Source organism: Bombina bombina, chromosome 3 (assembly GCF_027579735.1).
Source record: "Bombina bombina isolate aBomBom1 chromosome 3, aBomBom1.pri, whole genome shotgun sequence".
Classification (NCBI taxonomy): Eukaryota; Metazoa; Chordata; class Amphibia; order Anura; family Bombinatoridae; genus Bombina; species Bombina bombina.
Genome location: NC_069501.1, coordinates 292881482 through 292899340, shown reverse-complemented (window position 1 = coordinate 292899340; position 17859 = coordinate 292881482). Strand labels below are relative to the sequence as shown.

Here is a 17859-nt window from a genome sequence, read left to right as displayed (position 1 = left end):
AGACCTGAGCTATCGAGCAGATTTTAAAGGAACAAGATCTTCCTGTCTATAAATCAGTCCAGATTGGAATGTATAGAAAGAACTGTTTGCAGAAAAATGCAAGTGAAGTCTGTGTTGTGTGATTATTTTATTAGGTTTATAATGCTGTTTAGCATTTAAAGTCTTCATTTCAAAGCTTTAAAAATAATGTATTAGGTGTTACTTATGACAATTTTGAGAGGGGCCTGGAACCTACCTCCCTCACTTCCCATTGACTTTCATTATAAACTGGGTTTCAATTTACAACGGTTTCAATTTACAACCATTACTTCTGGAACCTAACCCCGGCGTAAACTGAGGGCTACCTGTACATTTTTCTTTATCTTCCACAGCACCATAGTTAGTTTTTTAATCTGTTATACATTACATGGTTTACTGCAGTTAGAATAACAACCTAATGCTGTCCATCCTGGTGGAATGAGTAAACGAAAACAACATGTGATAAATAATTTTTAATTCATTACTATTTTTTTGTGCTGTTGCTTTCTTTCCTAAGATATGGTGAGTCCACAACATCATCAATTACTAGTGGGAATATCAATCCTGGCCAGCAGGAGGAGGCAAAGAGCACCACAGCAAAGCTGTTAAGTATCACCCCCTACCCATAATCCCCAGTCATTCTCTTTGCCTCTGTCAATGGAGGAGGTGAAGTTTGGTATCCTGAAGAAATTAATTTCCTTTTTTGGATATTTTTCCCTGCAAGCAAGGATTTGGGGTTTAGCTGTGTCCATGTCAATCTCTGCAGCAGAGTAGTGGTGGCTTTTAAGCAGTTAGGAGGTTGTAAGGTTGTGCTTACTTTGTTTCCTAACATATTGCTGCCCTAGGTATAGAAAGCCAGAGTTGGTTACTCTTTTTCTTTCTTTTTTCGACAGGTCTCTGTAAGAAGTATGTGTCCTTTTTACGCCTTGTGAGTTGTCTTCCTGCCGGACAGCTAGACTAAGTGCTTTTTGTTTTCGAGGTATTGGAGACTTTGCACTTTAAAGGATGCATTTATTAATATTCTGTAGTTTTAAATAATGGGAAACAGTAATCCTTTAAATAGGATTCATTAGGCAGCTTGCATGCACTATGTGGGGACCAGAGGTTAATTTTACCTTATTTGGGGAATATTCCTCTATGTGGTTCTTTTTTTTTTTTCTTTCACTTGGCTTTTAGTGTTTTATTAGGGGCAGTCCCGTTTAGGGCGGCAATGGTTTACACTGTTTGTGTATAGTAACGGCTGTTGCTAGTTAACTTTTCGGATTGCGTGCTTTTTCTCATTTCTGCACATTTCTGGATAGGCCGATCATGTGACTCCTGTGTTTCCGATATACGAAGCGGATCAGCGTCATTGTGCTTATCAGCGGTCTGTTTACGGCTTGTGTGCAGTCGTGTGAATTGCGGTAGAAATCTCAGCTCTGCTGAGGTGTAGAGGTCCCAAGTTTTAGATTTCTTTTTTATTTAGACTTTTTAGGACTCTCTTAAAGTGATAGTAATCCTTTCTTCATATGTATTGTTCTTAAAGTTTTGCAGCAGGGGGTCTAATTTATTCTAGCTATGGATAATGATAATATTGCTTTTAATAAATGCTTATTATGTCTAGAGGCAAAAATTGTTTCTCCTTTGCAATTTTGTACTACTTGTTTAGCTAGAATGCTTCAATGTAAAGAAAAATTATTACCGTATGAGCCTAATGTCTCTCAGGATGATACTGTTCAGGCAATGCCACAGCTTTCTCCTCTTATGTCCCAAGCCTCTTTAGTGTCACATACAGTGCCCTGCGGTTCCTCTCAACCTCCTGGTGGAGTATATTTGCCTGCAGATTTTTCCGCACAGATATCTTCTGCGGTATCTGCAGCATTATCTTCTTTTCCTGTATTGGGAAAACGCAAGAGGAAAACTAAACATTTAACAGATAGTAAGGTGTCTGATTCAGCTGCTGCTGTTACCTCAGTAGCTTCTGAGGGTGCGATCTCAGATTCTGACAGTGTAAATCTTTTGTCTGAGGTTGAAAAAGTAAATTTCAGGTTTAAGCTTCAACACCTTTGTGTATTGTTAAAGGAGGTATTGGCTACTTTGGACGACTGCGACTTTCCAGTCGAGGTTAACCATAAGAAACCTAGTAAGCTTAATAGATTCTATGATGTTCCTTCCTCAGCGGAAGTGTTTCCTGTTCCAGACCATGTGACAGAGATTATGGCACAGGAATGGGAGAAGCCAGGGATTTCTTTCTCCCCGTCTTCATTCTTTAAAATTATGTTTCCTGTTGCTGATTTCATTAAAGATTCATGACGCACAGTGCCGAAAGTAGAAGGGGCTATTTTTACTCTGGCTAAGAGGACTACGATTCCTATAGAAAATAGTTGCTCTTTTAAGGATCCAATGGACAAGAAGCTGGAGGCTTATTTGAAGGAGATATATGTTCATCAGGGTTTACAATGGCAACCTGCTGTTTGTATTGCCACAGTAACAAGTGCAGCATTTTATTGGTGTGATGCCTTGTCTGAATCTATTTTGGAGGAGACTCCGTTGGAGGAGATTTAGGATAGGATTAAGGCTCTTAAAATAGCCAATTCCTTTATTTGTGATGCTAACATGCAAGTTATTAGATTGGGGACCAAGATGTCTAGCTTATCTGTCTTGGCCTGCAGGGCTTTGTGGCTAAAATCTTGGTCAGCTGATGTTTCCTCCAAATGTAAGCTTTTGGTGCTTCCTTACAAGGGTAAGAATTTGTTTGGACCTGGATTGGCAGAAATAATATCTGATATTACAGGTGGAAAAGATTTTTTCTACCGCAAGACAAGAAGATTAGACTTAAAGGACGTCAAAGTAATTTTTGTTCCTTTCGTAATTTCAAAGGTCAGAAGTCTTCCTCTTCCGCTTCCAAACAGGAGCAATCCAGGTCTTCTTGGAGACCCAGTCAGTCTTGGAACAAGGGGAAACAATCTAAGAAACCAACAGCTGACTCTAAGTCAGCATGAAGGGTTGGCCCTCAGTCCGAGATCGGATCAAGTGGGGGGCAGACTTTCCCTGTTTTGTCAGGCATGGTTTCAAGGTGTCCCAGATCCTTGGGCTGTGGGCATAGTTACCCAGGGTTACAAGATAGAGTTCAGATCTCTCCCTCCCAGGGGCAGATTTCACCTCTCAAGATTATCTGCAGATCAGGTAAAAAGAGAGGCATTCTTGAACTGCGTTCAGGATCTTTCCTCTTTGAGAGTGATTGTTCCAGTTCCTGTAAAGGAACAGGGTCTAGGATTTTATTAAAATCTGTTTGTGGTTCCCAAAAAAGAGGGAACTTTTCGTCCCATTTTAGACCTAAAGTGTCTCAATGAATTTCTCAGGGTGCCATCCTTCAAAATGGTGACCATTCGGTCCATTCTTCCTTTGGTCCAGGAGGGTCAGTTCATGACGACCATAGACCTGAAGGACGCATATCTTCATGTTCCTATTCACAGGGATCATTTCAGATTCCTGAGATTTGCTTTTCTAGATAAACATTTCCAGTTTGTGGCTCTTCCGTTTGGCCTTGCCACAGCTCCCAGAATTTTTTCAAAGGTTCTGGGGCTCTCTTGGCAGTGATCAGGTCTCAGGGGAATTGCAGTGGCGCCATACTTAGACGACATATTGGTTCAGGCGCCATCTATTCAACAAGCAAACTCTCATACAGAGATCTTGTTGTCTTCTCTACGTTCCCACGGATGGAAAGTGAATCTGGGTAAGAGTTCCCTTGTTCCATCTACAAGGGTGGTATTCTTAGGGACTATAATAGATTCCATATCTATGAACATTTTTCTAAAGGAGGTCAGGAAATCCAAAATTCTCTCTGCTTGCCTCTCTCTTCAGTCTACTGTTCGGCCATCAGTAGCTCAATGTATGGAGGTAATTGGTCTGATGGTCGCTTCCATGGACACCATTTCCTTTGCTTGATTCTATTTGAGAGCTCTGCAGTTATGCATGCTCAGGCAAGGGAATGGAAACCATTTGGATCTGTCTCAGAGGATAGTTCTAGACGTGTCAACGAGAGACTCTCTTCCGTGGTGGTTTTCTCAGGAACATCTGTCTCAGGGCACATGCTTCCGGAGACCTTCTTGGGTGATCGTGACCACTGATGCCAGCCTGCTAGGCTGGGGAGCAGTCTGGGACTTGTTAAGGGCCCAGGGATTATGGACTCGGGAGGAATCTGCTCTCCCCATAAACATCTTGGAGTTGAGAGCGATTTACAATTCTCTGATAGCTTGGCCTCAGTTGTCCTTAGCCTGGTTTATCAGATTTCAGTTAGACAATATCACCTCGGTGGCTTACATCAACCACCAGGGAGGAACTCAGAGTTCCTTAGCCATGAGGGAGGTGGCTCGGATTATTCAGTGGGCAGAAGCTAACGATTGTTGTCTATCTGCCATCCACATTCCAGGAGTGGACAATTGGGAATTGGATTTCCTGAGCAGACAGACATTTCATCACGGGGAGTGGGCTCTCCATCCGGAGGTGTTCTCCAGGTTAACCCTCAAATGGGGGGTACCGGAGTTGGATCTGATGGCGTCTCAGCAGAATGCCAAGCTTCCAAGGTATGGTTCAAGTTCAAGAGATCCGCAGGCAGTTTTGATAGATGCTCTGGCGGTTCCTTGGGGGGTTAGGTCTAGTTTATCTGTTTCCTTCTTTTGCTCTCCTTCCACGAGTCATTGCTCGTATCAAACAGGAGAGAGCATCGGTAATTCTAATAGCTCCTGTATGGCTTCACTGGTATGCAGACCTATTGAAAATTTCATCTCTGCCACCTTGGAGGTTGCCTCTGAGGAAGGACCTTCTCATTCAGGGTCCATTCCTCCATCCAAATCTCCTTTTTCTGAAACTGACTGCTTGGAGATTGAACGCTTAGTTTTGTCTAAGCGTGGTTTTTCTGAGTCGGTCATTGAGACCATGATCTAGGCTCGCAAGCCTGTTACTCGAAAAATTTAGCATAAGGTATGGTGTAAATACCTTTATTGGTGTGAATCTAAGGGCTTCTTTTGGAGTAGGGTTAGGATTCCTAGAATTTTGTCTTTTCTCCAGGAAGGTCTGGAGAAGAGATTGTCAGTCAGATTTCTGCTTTATCTATTGTTACATAAGCGTTTGGCGGTTGTGCCGGATGTTCAATCCTTTTGTCAGACCTTGATCAGAATCAGGCCTGTGTTTGAATCTGTCACTCCTCTTTGGAGTCTTAACCTTGTTCTTAAAGCTTTGCAGCAGGCTCCGTTTGAGCCAATGCATTCCATAGATATTAAATTGTTATCTTGGAAGGTTTTGTTTCTTGTTGCTATTTCTTCTGCAAGGAGAGTTTCGGAACTCTCGGCTTTGCAGTATGATTCACCTTACCTTATCTTTCATGCGGATAAGGTGGTCCTGCGTACTAGGTTGGGTTTTCTTCCTAAGGTGGTTTTGGTTACAAATATTAATTTAGGAAATTGTTGTCTCAATCCTTCTTCTCATAAGGAGCGTCTGTTGCACAATTTGGATGATGTCTGTGCTTTAAAATTCTATTTACAGGTGATTAAGGATGTCCGCTAGTCTTCTGCCCTTTTTGTTTGTTTCTCAGGAAAGTGTAAGGGTCAGAAGGCTACTGCTACTACTCTTTCTCTCTGGTTGAGAAGTATGATTCGTTTTGCTTATGAGACTGCTAGACAGCAGTCTCCTGAGTGAGTTACGGCTCATTCGACAAGGGCTGTCTCGCCTTCTTTGGCTTTCAAAAATGAAGCTTCTGTGGAACAGATTTGCAAGGCTGCAACTTGGTCCTCTCTGCACACTTTTTCAATATTTTATAAATTTGATACTTTTGCCTTGGCTGAGGCCTCTTTTTGGAGAAAGGTTCTTCAAGCGGTGGTGACTTCTGTTTAGGTCTGCCTGTCTTGTTCTCCCTCCGTAGTCATCTGTGTCCTCTAGCTTGTGTATTGGTTCCCACTCGTAATTGATGACGTTGTGGACTCACTATATCTTAGGAAAGAAAACAAAATTTATGCTTACCTGATAAATTTATTTCTTTCCGGATATCGTGAGTCCACGACCCCACCCTTAAATTTAAGACAGTTATTTTTTTGCTAAACCTCAGGCACCTGTACACCTTTTGTGTTATTCCTTTTTCCCTTTCCCTTCGGTCGAATGACTGGGGATTATGGGTAGGGGAGTGATACTTAATAGCTTTGCTGTGGTACTCTTTGCCTCCTCCTGCTGGCCAGGAGTGATATTCCCACTAGTAATTGATGACGTTGTGGACTCACCATATCCGTAAAGAAAGAAAGTTATCATGTAAGCATAAATGTTGTTTTTATTGTGATGTAAATGCTGCATTTTGTTTTTGTTTTGTTATTTGAATAGAGTTTGTATAAATTATGTTTTCCTTACAGGATCCATACCTATCCATGTAAATAATGGTGTGTGGTAATATAAAGCATGATTAGCATTTTCGCTTTGCTTTATGCTTTCTTGCCTCTTTCTCTGAATTCTTAGAACAATACTTTCTGTATTTTACTTATCACCGGCACTATCTCATTAAAAAAAAAAAAAAAAGCATATAGTTTAAAAAAAATTTTTTTTCTTCACAAGCATTTATTAATTTGACAGGGTTTTGCTTTAAAAACGCTGGCAGAGGGTCATTTTTGAAGAGATATGGAGAAGATTTTATTTAATGCATTGTTAACACTAGCAATAGTACATAAAATTGATAATAAAAATGCATACCTTTTTTTAAAAAAAAAAATTAATTTCGCTATACAGGTAGCCCTCCGTTGACTGGAAAAAAAGGTTGTTATTCTGAAACGGTGTAAATTGAACCGTTGTAAAACGAGGGCCACATGTATAGGCAAAGACACATTTTGCAACCCCCCCTCCCAAAGAAATGTTATAACCCTGCAATTACAACTTCTCAACAAAATATTCTAGTGATGTTTTAATCAGCTATAGATAACTATTTTATCTATAATTATAGAGAAAATAAATTTCAGTTATCATATGAAATTGTTGATTGTTAATCTGATTAATTATAACCTTAATAGCTATAATTGTTACTGTCTGCATGACATAACATAGCAAAGTGGTGGCTCCATACAACATAGCAAATCAGTGGTGGCTCTGCATAATGAATCAAATAGTGGTGTCAATATATAAAGCACACAAACATGGAGACGGGGTGACCTCTTTTCTTTTTCACCATTATAACGAGACTGATACTACCATGTCTAAGAGGAGTATTTATCAAGCCTCTGGCAGATAAATTCTCAAGCACAGAACCTGTCCACTTGCAATTGCCACATGCCAAAATGTAAGACTTCAGAAGAGCTCTTTTGTTCAATCCTGCCCCAGCGAGTCTCGCTGCTGTCACCTGCTTAACCAACTCTTATGAAGGCTCTAACATTTTGCAGAGAATGCAGTGGCTGTGTAGTGAGATATTTCATTTACAAATTCAGTCTGAAGAACTGAGAAAAAGGATACTATTAACAGCACTCAATTATTCCTTATGTTTTATGTGTGGTTTGTATATTAAAACATAAACTTTATAAGGTTAAATAAAAATGGGTTAAAAACATTCAAGTCCTTATTTATGGCGTATTATACAAATATTATATTTGGCTCTTGCCAGTCAGTCTGGTGTGACCCAAAGGCAATGCCTATTTTTATGAACTTCTATGCATTATAAACGTTGTTGTCTATAATGAATAAGGATGTGACCTTGGTGTTGGTATAAATATCTACAATGATCATAGGAGGATCAATGGATACTATGTCCTAATATCACACCTATTGTTAAATGATTTGCCTAAATATTGTCAGCCCTCAATAGCTAAGGCTTAAATCAAACAATGGCAAATCATCTAACACCCATCTGTTATAAAAAACAATAGGTGAGAGATATTTATGGTTTTACCAATTATTGTACAGCCAGCCTTATAAGCGTTATATTACTTGATTCTGTTAGGCAGAGAGGTCACACCAGACTGACTGGCAAAAGCCAAATATAATATTTGTATAATACGCCATAAATGAGGACTTGAATGTTTTTATCTTTTGAACCCATTTTTATTTAACCTTATAAAGTTTCTGTTTTAATATACAAACCACGCATAACACATAAGGAATAATTGAGTGCTGTTAATAGTATCCCTTTTCTCAGTCCTTTAGACTGAATTTATAAATAAAGATAATAGATACTTAGCAGCTTACGCCACTAAACAAGTTCAATAAAGGCAGTATTTAAATTAATGTGGCAGTATCCCGAAGACATACATTGGTTTAACACTACAAAACATAGTGAGATGCTTCCAGTTGTTCTTGCTGACCTGTACTATTTGCCTTGCATTGTTACAGTGGTGTCACCTCCCATTCTAGCCATTATGCCACCACGTATGGCCCCTACTAAGGCGCCTTCAAAATTTAATATCGTAATATCTCTCCATTTAATACAGGAATTCAAGATCTTTCTCTTCCTGGGGATTTAGCTCTTGTGAGTCTAAGCCCATAAATCTATGGTAAAGTGATAAAATTAACAAAAACAAATTATGTTCTCCTTTTTAATTTATAGAAGTGATTGTCTAATATGCTTGCTCACCTGGTTTTCACTGCAAGTAAAATAATCAAGATACAATTGCACAGGCACAACCAATCATTCTAATTTACAGAGAAGGATAATTTCTTTCAATTTTGTAGAAATAAAAATATGAAGTGATTTTAAGGAATATGTCAAATGATGGTATAGTAGCATAATACTACCCATTTCATCCCTGTAATTACTACCTTGTATACTGCCTATGTTTATAGCGCTGCAGAATCTGTTGGCGCTCTACAAATAACCGATAATAATAATACTTATGATTTCTGTAGTGTAGTGTTGTTTTATCCAAAGGCTTTTTCATGAAAAAATAATATTTATAAGCATACACAAATTAAATTGACAATTTACCTACAGGATAGTTATTTTGGTTAATATGTAGATGAGCATATCCCTAGATTTTCTATGAAGAAAAGCCTCTACTGTAAAAAATAAATAAAATTAAAAACTCAACAATTAGGAAAATTACAGCTAGGGTTGCCACCCAGGCCATGTTTTCCTGGACACTTATGAGTTACACATGCTTCAGGGTATGCAGGTCACTATTTGTGTGATGTTTAGGTGCGCAATGCATGTTGCCCTCTGCACACCCTGCAGCAGGTGTAGCTTGCAAGTGTCCAGGAAAACATGGCTGAGGTGGCAACACTATAGCTTCATACAAAATGGGAAACCGCACACCTTTTCTTTGTTTGGGCCATGGAATACCAGACTTGCCAGGTCCTCTCATCCAGACAAAAACACAATTATTCCAGCCTCCAACTTGGCAAAAAAGACCTTTATTTGTTACACAGGGTCCAAAGAAAACAAAATACAGCATTTCAGGCCCTTGCTAGGCCCTCAGTCATATATACATGACTAAGGGCCTACCAAGGGCCTGAAACGTTGTATTTTGTTTTCTTTGGACCCCGTGGCAACACTATAGACAGCATGTCTGTTGCGCCTGGTTGCATGGGGGCTTTGCAACATGCGTTAGTATTGGTTCAGGTTCCTAGTGTTGTGGGCTTTTTTTCTATCTTGGTCACCTGTGCAGGTGTCTTTACCTGCTCTGCTCATTTGATAATACTAGTGATGCACCGAAATGCAAATTCTGGACCGAAACCAAAACCGAAAACTGAGGATGCCCTTTGCCGAAAACCAAAACCGAAAATTACTTCTTCTTTTTTTTCTTCAAATTTTTTTCGAAGTTTTTTTTTTTTAATTAATTGTATTACTATTAGACTTTTTAATTAATTTCATGAATTTAAAAGAATCTAAATTGAAAAACTACAAGCCAATAAAATAACCACACTTTTATTGGAAGTAACACATCTGACAGAATTAGATTTAATATATATTTATTTTTACCAGTTATCCAGTATAGTCCTAGAAAACTTTTATTATGTGCAAAACAGTAGGTCAAGTAATGAGCTCAAACAGCAGCTGTAGGCTAGCATCACATTTGAAATATGCTACACAATAATTTTACAGAAAATAACAGGCAAAAAAAACCCGAAAACCAAAATGACCGATAATGCCATTTCGGTGCATCCCTAGATAATACTTATACTCTTCATCTTAAAAAGCACTTTTAAGTCTGGGGAAACGTACGCATATCAGAAGACAACTGATTGAGTTCTTACTGTTTGCTTTACAACCTTTAAATGTGCTATTTGTTTTTTTTTTATATCTATCATTGTTTTCCTAGCTCTTAATAATATACCTCTTTTTATAAGGACATATTATATATAAGGTCTAAGTTAATAAATATATGGTGTTTTCAAAATGACATTTAGAAGGATATTTGCAATAACATTTATATTACCAAACAATGCTTCTAGTATTAGCTAAGTTTCAGTGAAAGCTTTTTACAATGCACGGGGGAGCATACCTAGATCTCTGGCATTGCTGGTGCATAGAGCATATCTAGATGCTTAGGAACAACAAGAACTCTCACTGAAATATTGATTTTTACAAATACAAGTATATTGCAAAATGCTCCTTTTAAAATGGAATTGCACTCTTTTGTGCTGGAATCTCATTTAAAGGGACATGAAAGGGGAAACCCAACAATTTTCTTTTGTGATTCAGACAGAGCATACTACTTTCCAATTTACTTCTGTTATTAATTTTGCTTTATTCTTGTGGTAGTCTTTGTGAAGAGCATACCCAGGTAGGTTAGCATACACGGGCCCCATTACGCCGGTTTTTACGCAATTTTGGTATTACATATACGTGTAGCATACAAGTTACGCACTTATATTTCACCCGTCGCCCGCAAATTTTACTCCCATAAGCTAACATGGGACCGCGTCGCAAATCAGTGTCCAATATTCAGCGCAAGGACTTACGTAGCGAAAATGGAGAAATCTTACTCCATTTTTCACCTTGCCATACTAAGGCAGCCGCAGCAGGCCTTGTGCTGAGTATGGGAGCACCGTAACTCCTGAAACTGCCTGCAAAAATAAACTAACACCTAACGCATGCGCAATATCTAGCTACCTGTCAACCGACAACCCCCACCGCAATAACTAATAAAATATATTAACCCCTATATCAGCCATCAAACCCACACCGCAACTACAAATAAAGTATTAACCCCTATATCCGCCAACCCCAACATCGCAAACTACCTAATAAAACTATTAAACTCTAATCTGCCATTAACCCACAACGCAAACTACCTATTAAATAATTAACCCTTAAACCACCAAAGCCCACAATGCAAATAAATAAAAAAATACTAAGCCCCCTAACCCAACACCCCCTAACCTAATACCCCCTAACTGAACCCAAATTACCTAAATTACAAAATACTAAAGTTACTATTAAAATAAAAAAACTAACACTACGTTTAAAAAAAAAAAAGTATAAATTAAAGGGACAGTCTAGTCAAAATTCTGGTGTAGACTGTCACTTTAAGCTACAATTACATAAAATAAAAAAATCTAAGATTACAGAAAATAAAAAAACAAAATTATCAAATTTTAAAAAATCATACCTAATCCCTATGAAAATAAAAAAGCCCCCCCAAAATAAAAACACCCCCTAATCTAAGAATAAACTACCAGTAGCCCTTAAAAGGGCTTTTTGCAGGGCATTGCCCCAAGATAAACAGTATCGGGCTTGTTTTTGGGAGGCATGTTAGACTTTTACGGGATATTTTTTTTTGTTTTTTTTACTTTTCTTAGGCTCCGGCAGTTTCTAAAGTGCTGTAAGTCACTAGCGACTCCATAAATGTGTATTTACGCTCATTTCTGGACATGGCTAGTTTATCCGACTTACGGCACTTTATGAACTGCTGGCGGGGTTTATTGGATACCCCGATGTGCGAGGTGAAATTATGGGCGGCGCGGGTTGCAGCGCTTGCGCTGAAGCCTGCGCCGTATTTGTAATCTCGCCCCACATGTCTGAAGCACTACATGGTAGCAAGCACTGCTGCCATTTAGTACTCTTGAAATGTGTGACACTGTTAAAAGAATCCTTGCAAAACGGCTTCCATTTATTGATTCAGACATGTTCACGCTCCTGAACCTACCTACCTGATTTTCAACAAAGAATAACCAAAATAACAAAGTAAATTAGATAATAGAAGCATACTGGATTTTTTTTTTTTAATTATATGCTCTATCTGAATAATGAAAGAAAAGTGTAGGTTCCATGTCAGTTTTAAGGGGATATAAAACCACAAAATGACAGAGCATACAATTTATATCTGTTATCACATTTTGCTTTGTTCCTATGGTATTCTTTGTTGAAGTGATACCTAGGTAGGTTTCTGAAGCAGTACATGGCAGGAAATAGTGCTGGCATCTAGTGCTCTTGCAAATGGATAACATTCTTGCAAAACTTCTGCCATATGGTGCTTCAGACACGTGGACTCTCCTGAGCTTTTTTTTCAACAAAACATACCTAGAGAACAAAGAAAATTTGATAATAGAAGTAAATTAGAAGGAGGTTTAAAATAGCTCTGTCTGAACCATAAAAGAACAAATTTGTGTTTCATGTCCCTTTAAGTAGATCTTTATTGCTCGGTTTAATTCATGCTCTGTAGCTGTGGCACTTCTCTGTTTATGTAAACTGTATTTCCTTTCCTGATCATTCTGTCGGTTTCTTATGTTTTCCTCTTTGCAATAACTTTTGTTTTTCTCTGGGTTTCTTTTTTCAGTGCGTGATAGATTGAGGGCAATTGTGGGAGCTTCTACAAACTGGAGGTATTGCTGTTTTTGCTAACTCCCTATACATTGCTCAGGAAGCTGGCAGTTATTGTAGCACACAATGCTACACCAATACTGAAAATAGACCTTGCAAAGTATTGATGGTGTTTTATAGATGCAGCATTTATCAAAATAATGCTTATGTATGTATTTATTTAATTTCAGGTCACAGCACAAGCATGGCTGTTAGTTAAAGGGACACTCAAGTCAAAATTAACTTTTATGATTCAGAAAGAACATGCAGTTTTAAGACACTTTCCAATTTACATCCATTTTAAAATTTTGCACTCTTTATATATACACACGTTCTGGGGAACAAGCTCCTACTGAGCATGTGCACAAGCTCACAGGGTATACGTATACTAGTCTGTGATTGGCTGATGCCTGTCACATGATACAGGGGGCCAGGGCTTACTTAGTGCTGTGTTTGTGCTGCAAGGTTCTTTAAGAACTAATCAACAATATTTTTGGTTGAAAGTAACTATTTTTAAAATGTATTTTTCTCCTATTTCTAAACCTTGAAGATGTCCTTTATCAAACAAGTTCCCTTTTCTTTAAAATTGAAACAGAGTTGCACTTTTTTCTACTTGTCTCATTCACTTTTTGAATGATTAACCATGTTTTGTACCTTTACAATAACAACAGTTTATACAAGGGGATGAAAATGATTTTTTCATATAGTACAATAATATTAAGGAGCCAAGCACACATTTTTAGGACCCAGATAAATCTGTTTGTATAGAGGTATATATAGAATATTCCAAACAGAGCTAGAAAAGAGAATTCTAGTGGCCACGGCTTCCAGGATTTGTCAAGCCATTGTTTATTCACTAGAATTGTTCATTTTCTCCCTTCTTTTCTATTATATGAATTATTTTTGAATGTAATATTATGTAGACAAATCTAGAACACAAATCATAAACTTGTCAGCAATTATTGTATCATTGTTGTCTGATATAGTTTGTGTTTTGGGATTCAATAACACAAGTAGCAAGTAATGGTGTTTTTTATTTCTCCAACATAGGTGTGTCCGGTCCACGGCGTCATCCTTACTTGTGGGATATTCTCTTCCCCAACAGGAAATGGCAAAGAGCCCAGCAAAGCTGGTCACATGATCCCTCCTAGGCTCCGCCTTCCCCAGTCATTCTCTTTGCCGTTGTACAGGCAACATCTCCACGGAGATGGCTTAGAGTTTTTTAGTGTTTAACTGTAGTTTTTATTATTCAATCAAGAGTTTGTTATTTTAAAATAGTGCTGGTATGTACTATTTACTCTGAAACAGAAAAGAGATGAAGATTTCTGTTTGTAAGAGGAAAATGATTTTAGCAACCGTTACTAAAATCGATGGCTGTTCCACACAGGACTGTTGAGAGGAATTAACTTCAGTTGGGGGAACAGTGAGCAGACTTTTGCTGCTTGAGGTATGACACATTCTAACAAGACGATGTAATGCTGGAAGCTGTCATTTTCCCTATGGGATCCGGTAAGCCATTTTTATTACAGAGTAAATAAGGGCTTCACAAGGGCTTGTTAAGACTGTAGACATTTTCTGGGCTAAATCGATTCATATATAACATATTTAGCCTTGAGGAATCATTTAATATGGGTATTTTTGTAAAATAATATCGGCAGGCACTGTTTTAGACACCTTATTCTCTAGGGGCTTTCCCTAATCATAGGCAGAGCCTCATTTTCGCGCCGGTATTGCGCACTTGTTTTTGAGAAGCATGACATGCAGTCGCATGTGTGAGGAGCTCTGATACATAAAAAAGACTTTCTGAAGGCGTCATTTGGTATCGTATTCCCCTTTGGGCTTGGTTGGGTCTCAGCAAAGCAGATACCAGGGACTGTAAAGGGGTTAAAGATAAAAACGGCTCCGGTTCCGTTATTTTAAGGGTTAAAGCTTCCAAATTTGGTGTGCAATACTTTTAAGGCTTTAAGACACTGTGGTGAAATTTTGGTGAATTTTGAACAATTCCTTCATACTTTTTCGCAATTGCAGTAATAAAGTGTGTTCAGTTTAAAATTTAAAGTGACAGTAACGGTTTTATTTTAAAACGTTTTTTGTACTTTGTTATCAAGTTTATGCCTGTTTAACATGTCTGAACTGCCAGATAGACTGTGTTCTGAATGTGGGGAAGCCAAGGTCCCTTCTCATTTAAATAGATGTGATTTATGTGACACAAAATTTAGAGAAAATGATGCCCAAGATGATTCCTCAAGTGAGGGGAGTAAGCATGGTACTGCATCATCCCCTCCTTCGTCTACACCAGTCTTGCCCACACAAGAGGCCCCTAGTACATCTAGCGCGCCAATACTCCTTACTATGCAACAATTAACGGCTGTAATGGATAATTCTATCAAAAACATTTTAGCGAAAATGCCCACTTATCAGCGAAAGCGCGACTGCTCTGTTTTTAGAAAATACTGAAGAGCATGAGGACGCTGATGATATTGTTTCTGAAGGGCCCCTACACCAGTCTGAGGGGGCCAGGGAGGTTTTGTCTGAGGGAGAAATTTCAGATTCAGGGAAAATTTCTCAACAAGCTGAACCTGATGTGATTACATTTAAATTTAAGTTGGAACATCTCCGCGCTCTGCTTAAGGAGGTGTTATCCACTCTGGATGATTGTGAGAATTTGGTCATCCCAGAGAAACTAGGTAAAATGGACAAGTTCCTAGAGGTCCCGGGGCCCCCCGAAGCTTTTCCTATACCCAAGCGGGTGGCGGACATTGTAAATAAAGAATGGGAAAGGCCCGGTATACCTTTCGTCCCTCCCCCCATATTTAAAAAATTGTTTCCTATGGTCGACCCCAGAAAGGACTTATGGCAGACAGTCCCCAAGGTCGAGGGGGCGGTTTCTACTCTAAACAAACGCACCACTATACCCATAGAAGATAGTTGTGCTTTCAAAGATCCTATGGATAAAAAATTAGAAGGTTTGCTTAAAAAGATGTTTGTTCAGCAAGGTTACCTTCTACAACCAATTTCATGCATTGTCCCTGTCACTACAGCCGCGTGTTTCTGGTTCGATGAGCTAGAAAAGGCGATCACTAGTAATTCTCCTTCTTATGAGGAGATTATGGACAGGATCCGTGCTCTCAAATTGGCTAATTCTTTCACCCTAGACGCCACTTTGCAATTGGCTAGGTTAGCGGCGAAAAATTCTGGGTTTGCTATTGTGGCGCGCAGAGCGCTTTGGTTAAAATCTTGGTCAGCGGATGCGTCTTCCAAGAACAAATTGCTTAACATTCCTTTCAAGGGGAAAACGCTGTTTGGCCCTGACTTGAAAGAAATTATCTCTGATATCACTGGGGGCAAGGGCCACGCCCTTCCTCAGGATAGGTCTTTCAAGGCCAAAAATAAACCTAATTTTCGTCCCTTTCGTAGAAACGGACCAGCCCCAAGTGCTACGTCCTCTAAGCAAGAGGGTAATACTTCTCAAGCCAAGCCAGCCTGGAGACCAATGCAAGGCTGGAACAAGGGAAAGCAGGCCAAGAAACCTGCCACTGCTACCAAGACAGCATGAGATGTTGGCCCCCGATCCGGGACCGGATCTGGTGGGGGGCAGACTCTCTCTCTTCGCTCAGGCTTGGGCAAGAGATGTTCTGGATCCTTGGGCGCTAGAAATAGTCTCCCAAGGTTATCTTCTGGAATTCAAAGGGCTTCCCCCAAGGGGGAGGTTCCACAGGTCTCAATTGTCTTCAGACCACATAAAAAAACAGGCATTCTTACATTGTGTAGAAGACCTGTTAAAAATGGGAGTGATTCATCCTGTTCCATTAGGAGAACAAGGGATGGGGTTCTACTCCAATCTGTTCGTAGTTCCCAAAAAAGAGGGAACGTTCAGACCAATCTTAGATCTCAAGATCCTAAACAAGTTTCTCAAGGTTCCATCGTTCAAAATGGAAACCATTCGAACAATTCTTCCTTCCATCCAGGAAGGTCAATTCATGACCACGGTGGATTTAAAGGATGCGTATCTACATATTCCTATCCACAGGGAACATCATCGGTTCCTAAGGTTCGCATTCCTGGACAAGCATTACCAGTTCGTGGCACTTCCGTTCGGATTAGCCACTGCTCCAAGGATTTTCACAAAGGTACTAGGGTCCCTTCTAGCGGTGCTAAGACCAAGGGGCATTGCAGTAGTACCTTACTTGGACGACATTCTGATTCAAGCATCGTCCCTTCCTCTAGCAAAGGCTCACACGGACATTGTCCTGGCCTTTCTCAGATCTCACGGATGGAAAGTGAACGTAGAAAAGAGTTCTCTATCTCCGTCAACGAGGGTTCCCTTCTTGGGAACAATAATAGACTCCTTAGAAATGAGGATTTTTCTGACAGAGGCCAGAAAAACAAAACTTCTAAACTCTTGTCAAATACTTCATTCCGTTCCTCTTCCTTCCATAGCGCAGTGCATGGAAGTAATAGGTTTGATGGTAGCGGCAATGGACATAGTTCCTTTTGCGCGCATTCATCTAAGACCATTACAACTGTGCATGCTCAGTCAGTGGAATGGGGACTATACAGACTTGTCTCCGACGATACAAGTAAATCAGAGGACCAGAGATTCACTCCGTTGGTGGCTGTCCCTGGACAACCTGTCACAGGGGATGAGCTTCCGCAGACCAGAGTGGGTCATTGTCACGACCGACGCCAGTCTGATGGGCTGGGGCGCGGTCTGGGGACCCCTGAAAGCTCAGGGTCTTTGGTCTCGGGAAGAATCTCTTCTACCGATAAATATTCTGGAACTGAGAGCGATATTCAATGCTCTCAAGGCTTGGCCTCAGCTAGCAAAGGCCAAGTTCATACGGTTTCAATCAGACATTACATCCGGGGGAGTGGGAACTCCATCCGGAAATCTTTGCCCACATTACTCAACTGTGGGGCATTCCAGACATGGATCTGATGGCCTCTCGTCAGAACTTCAAGGTTCCTTGCTACGGGTCCAGATCCAGGGATCCCAAGGCGACTCTAGTAGATGCACTAGTAGCACCTTATGTATTCCCGCCGTTTCCTCTCATCCCCAGGCTGGTAGCCAGGATCAATCAGGAGAGGGCATCGGTGAT

At 39.8% G+C, this 17859-nt stretch overlaps 1 protein-coding gene across 2 annotated transcripts in view; it reads left to right on the top strand.

Annotated features, from left to right (window-relative positions):
* The window catches only part of ACOT9 (acyl-CoA thioesterase 9), an 89148-nt gene that overhangs the window by 6806 nt on the left and 64483 nt on the right, over window positions 1-17859 (top strand). Inside the window, exons 3-4 of one of the 2 annotated variants that reach the window (XM_053706362.1) lie at window positions 6396-6422; window positions 12738-12783. In XM_053706362.1, coding sequence (XP_053562337.1) covers window positions 6396-6422; window positions 12738-12783 — 73 coding nt within the window. The remainder of the gene's footprint in view (window positions 1-6395; window positions 6423-12737; window positions 12784-17859) is intronic. The other variant, XM_053706363.1, reaches the window with a different exon arrangement.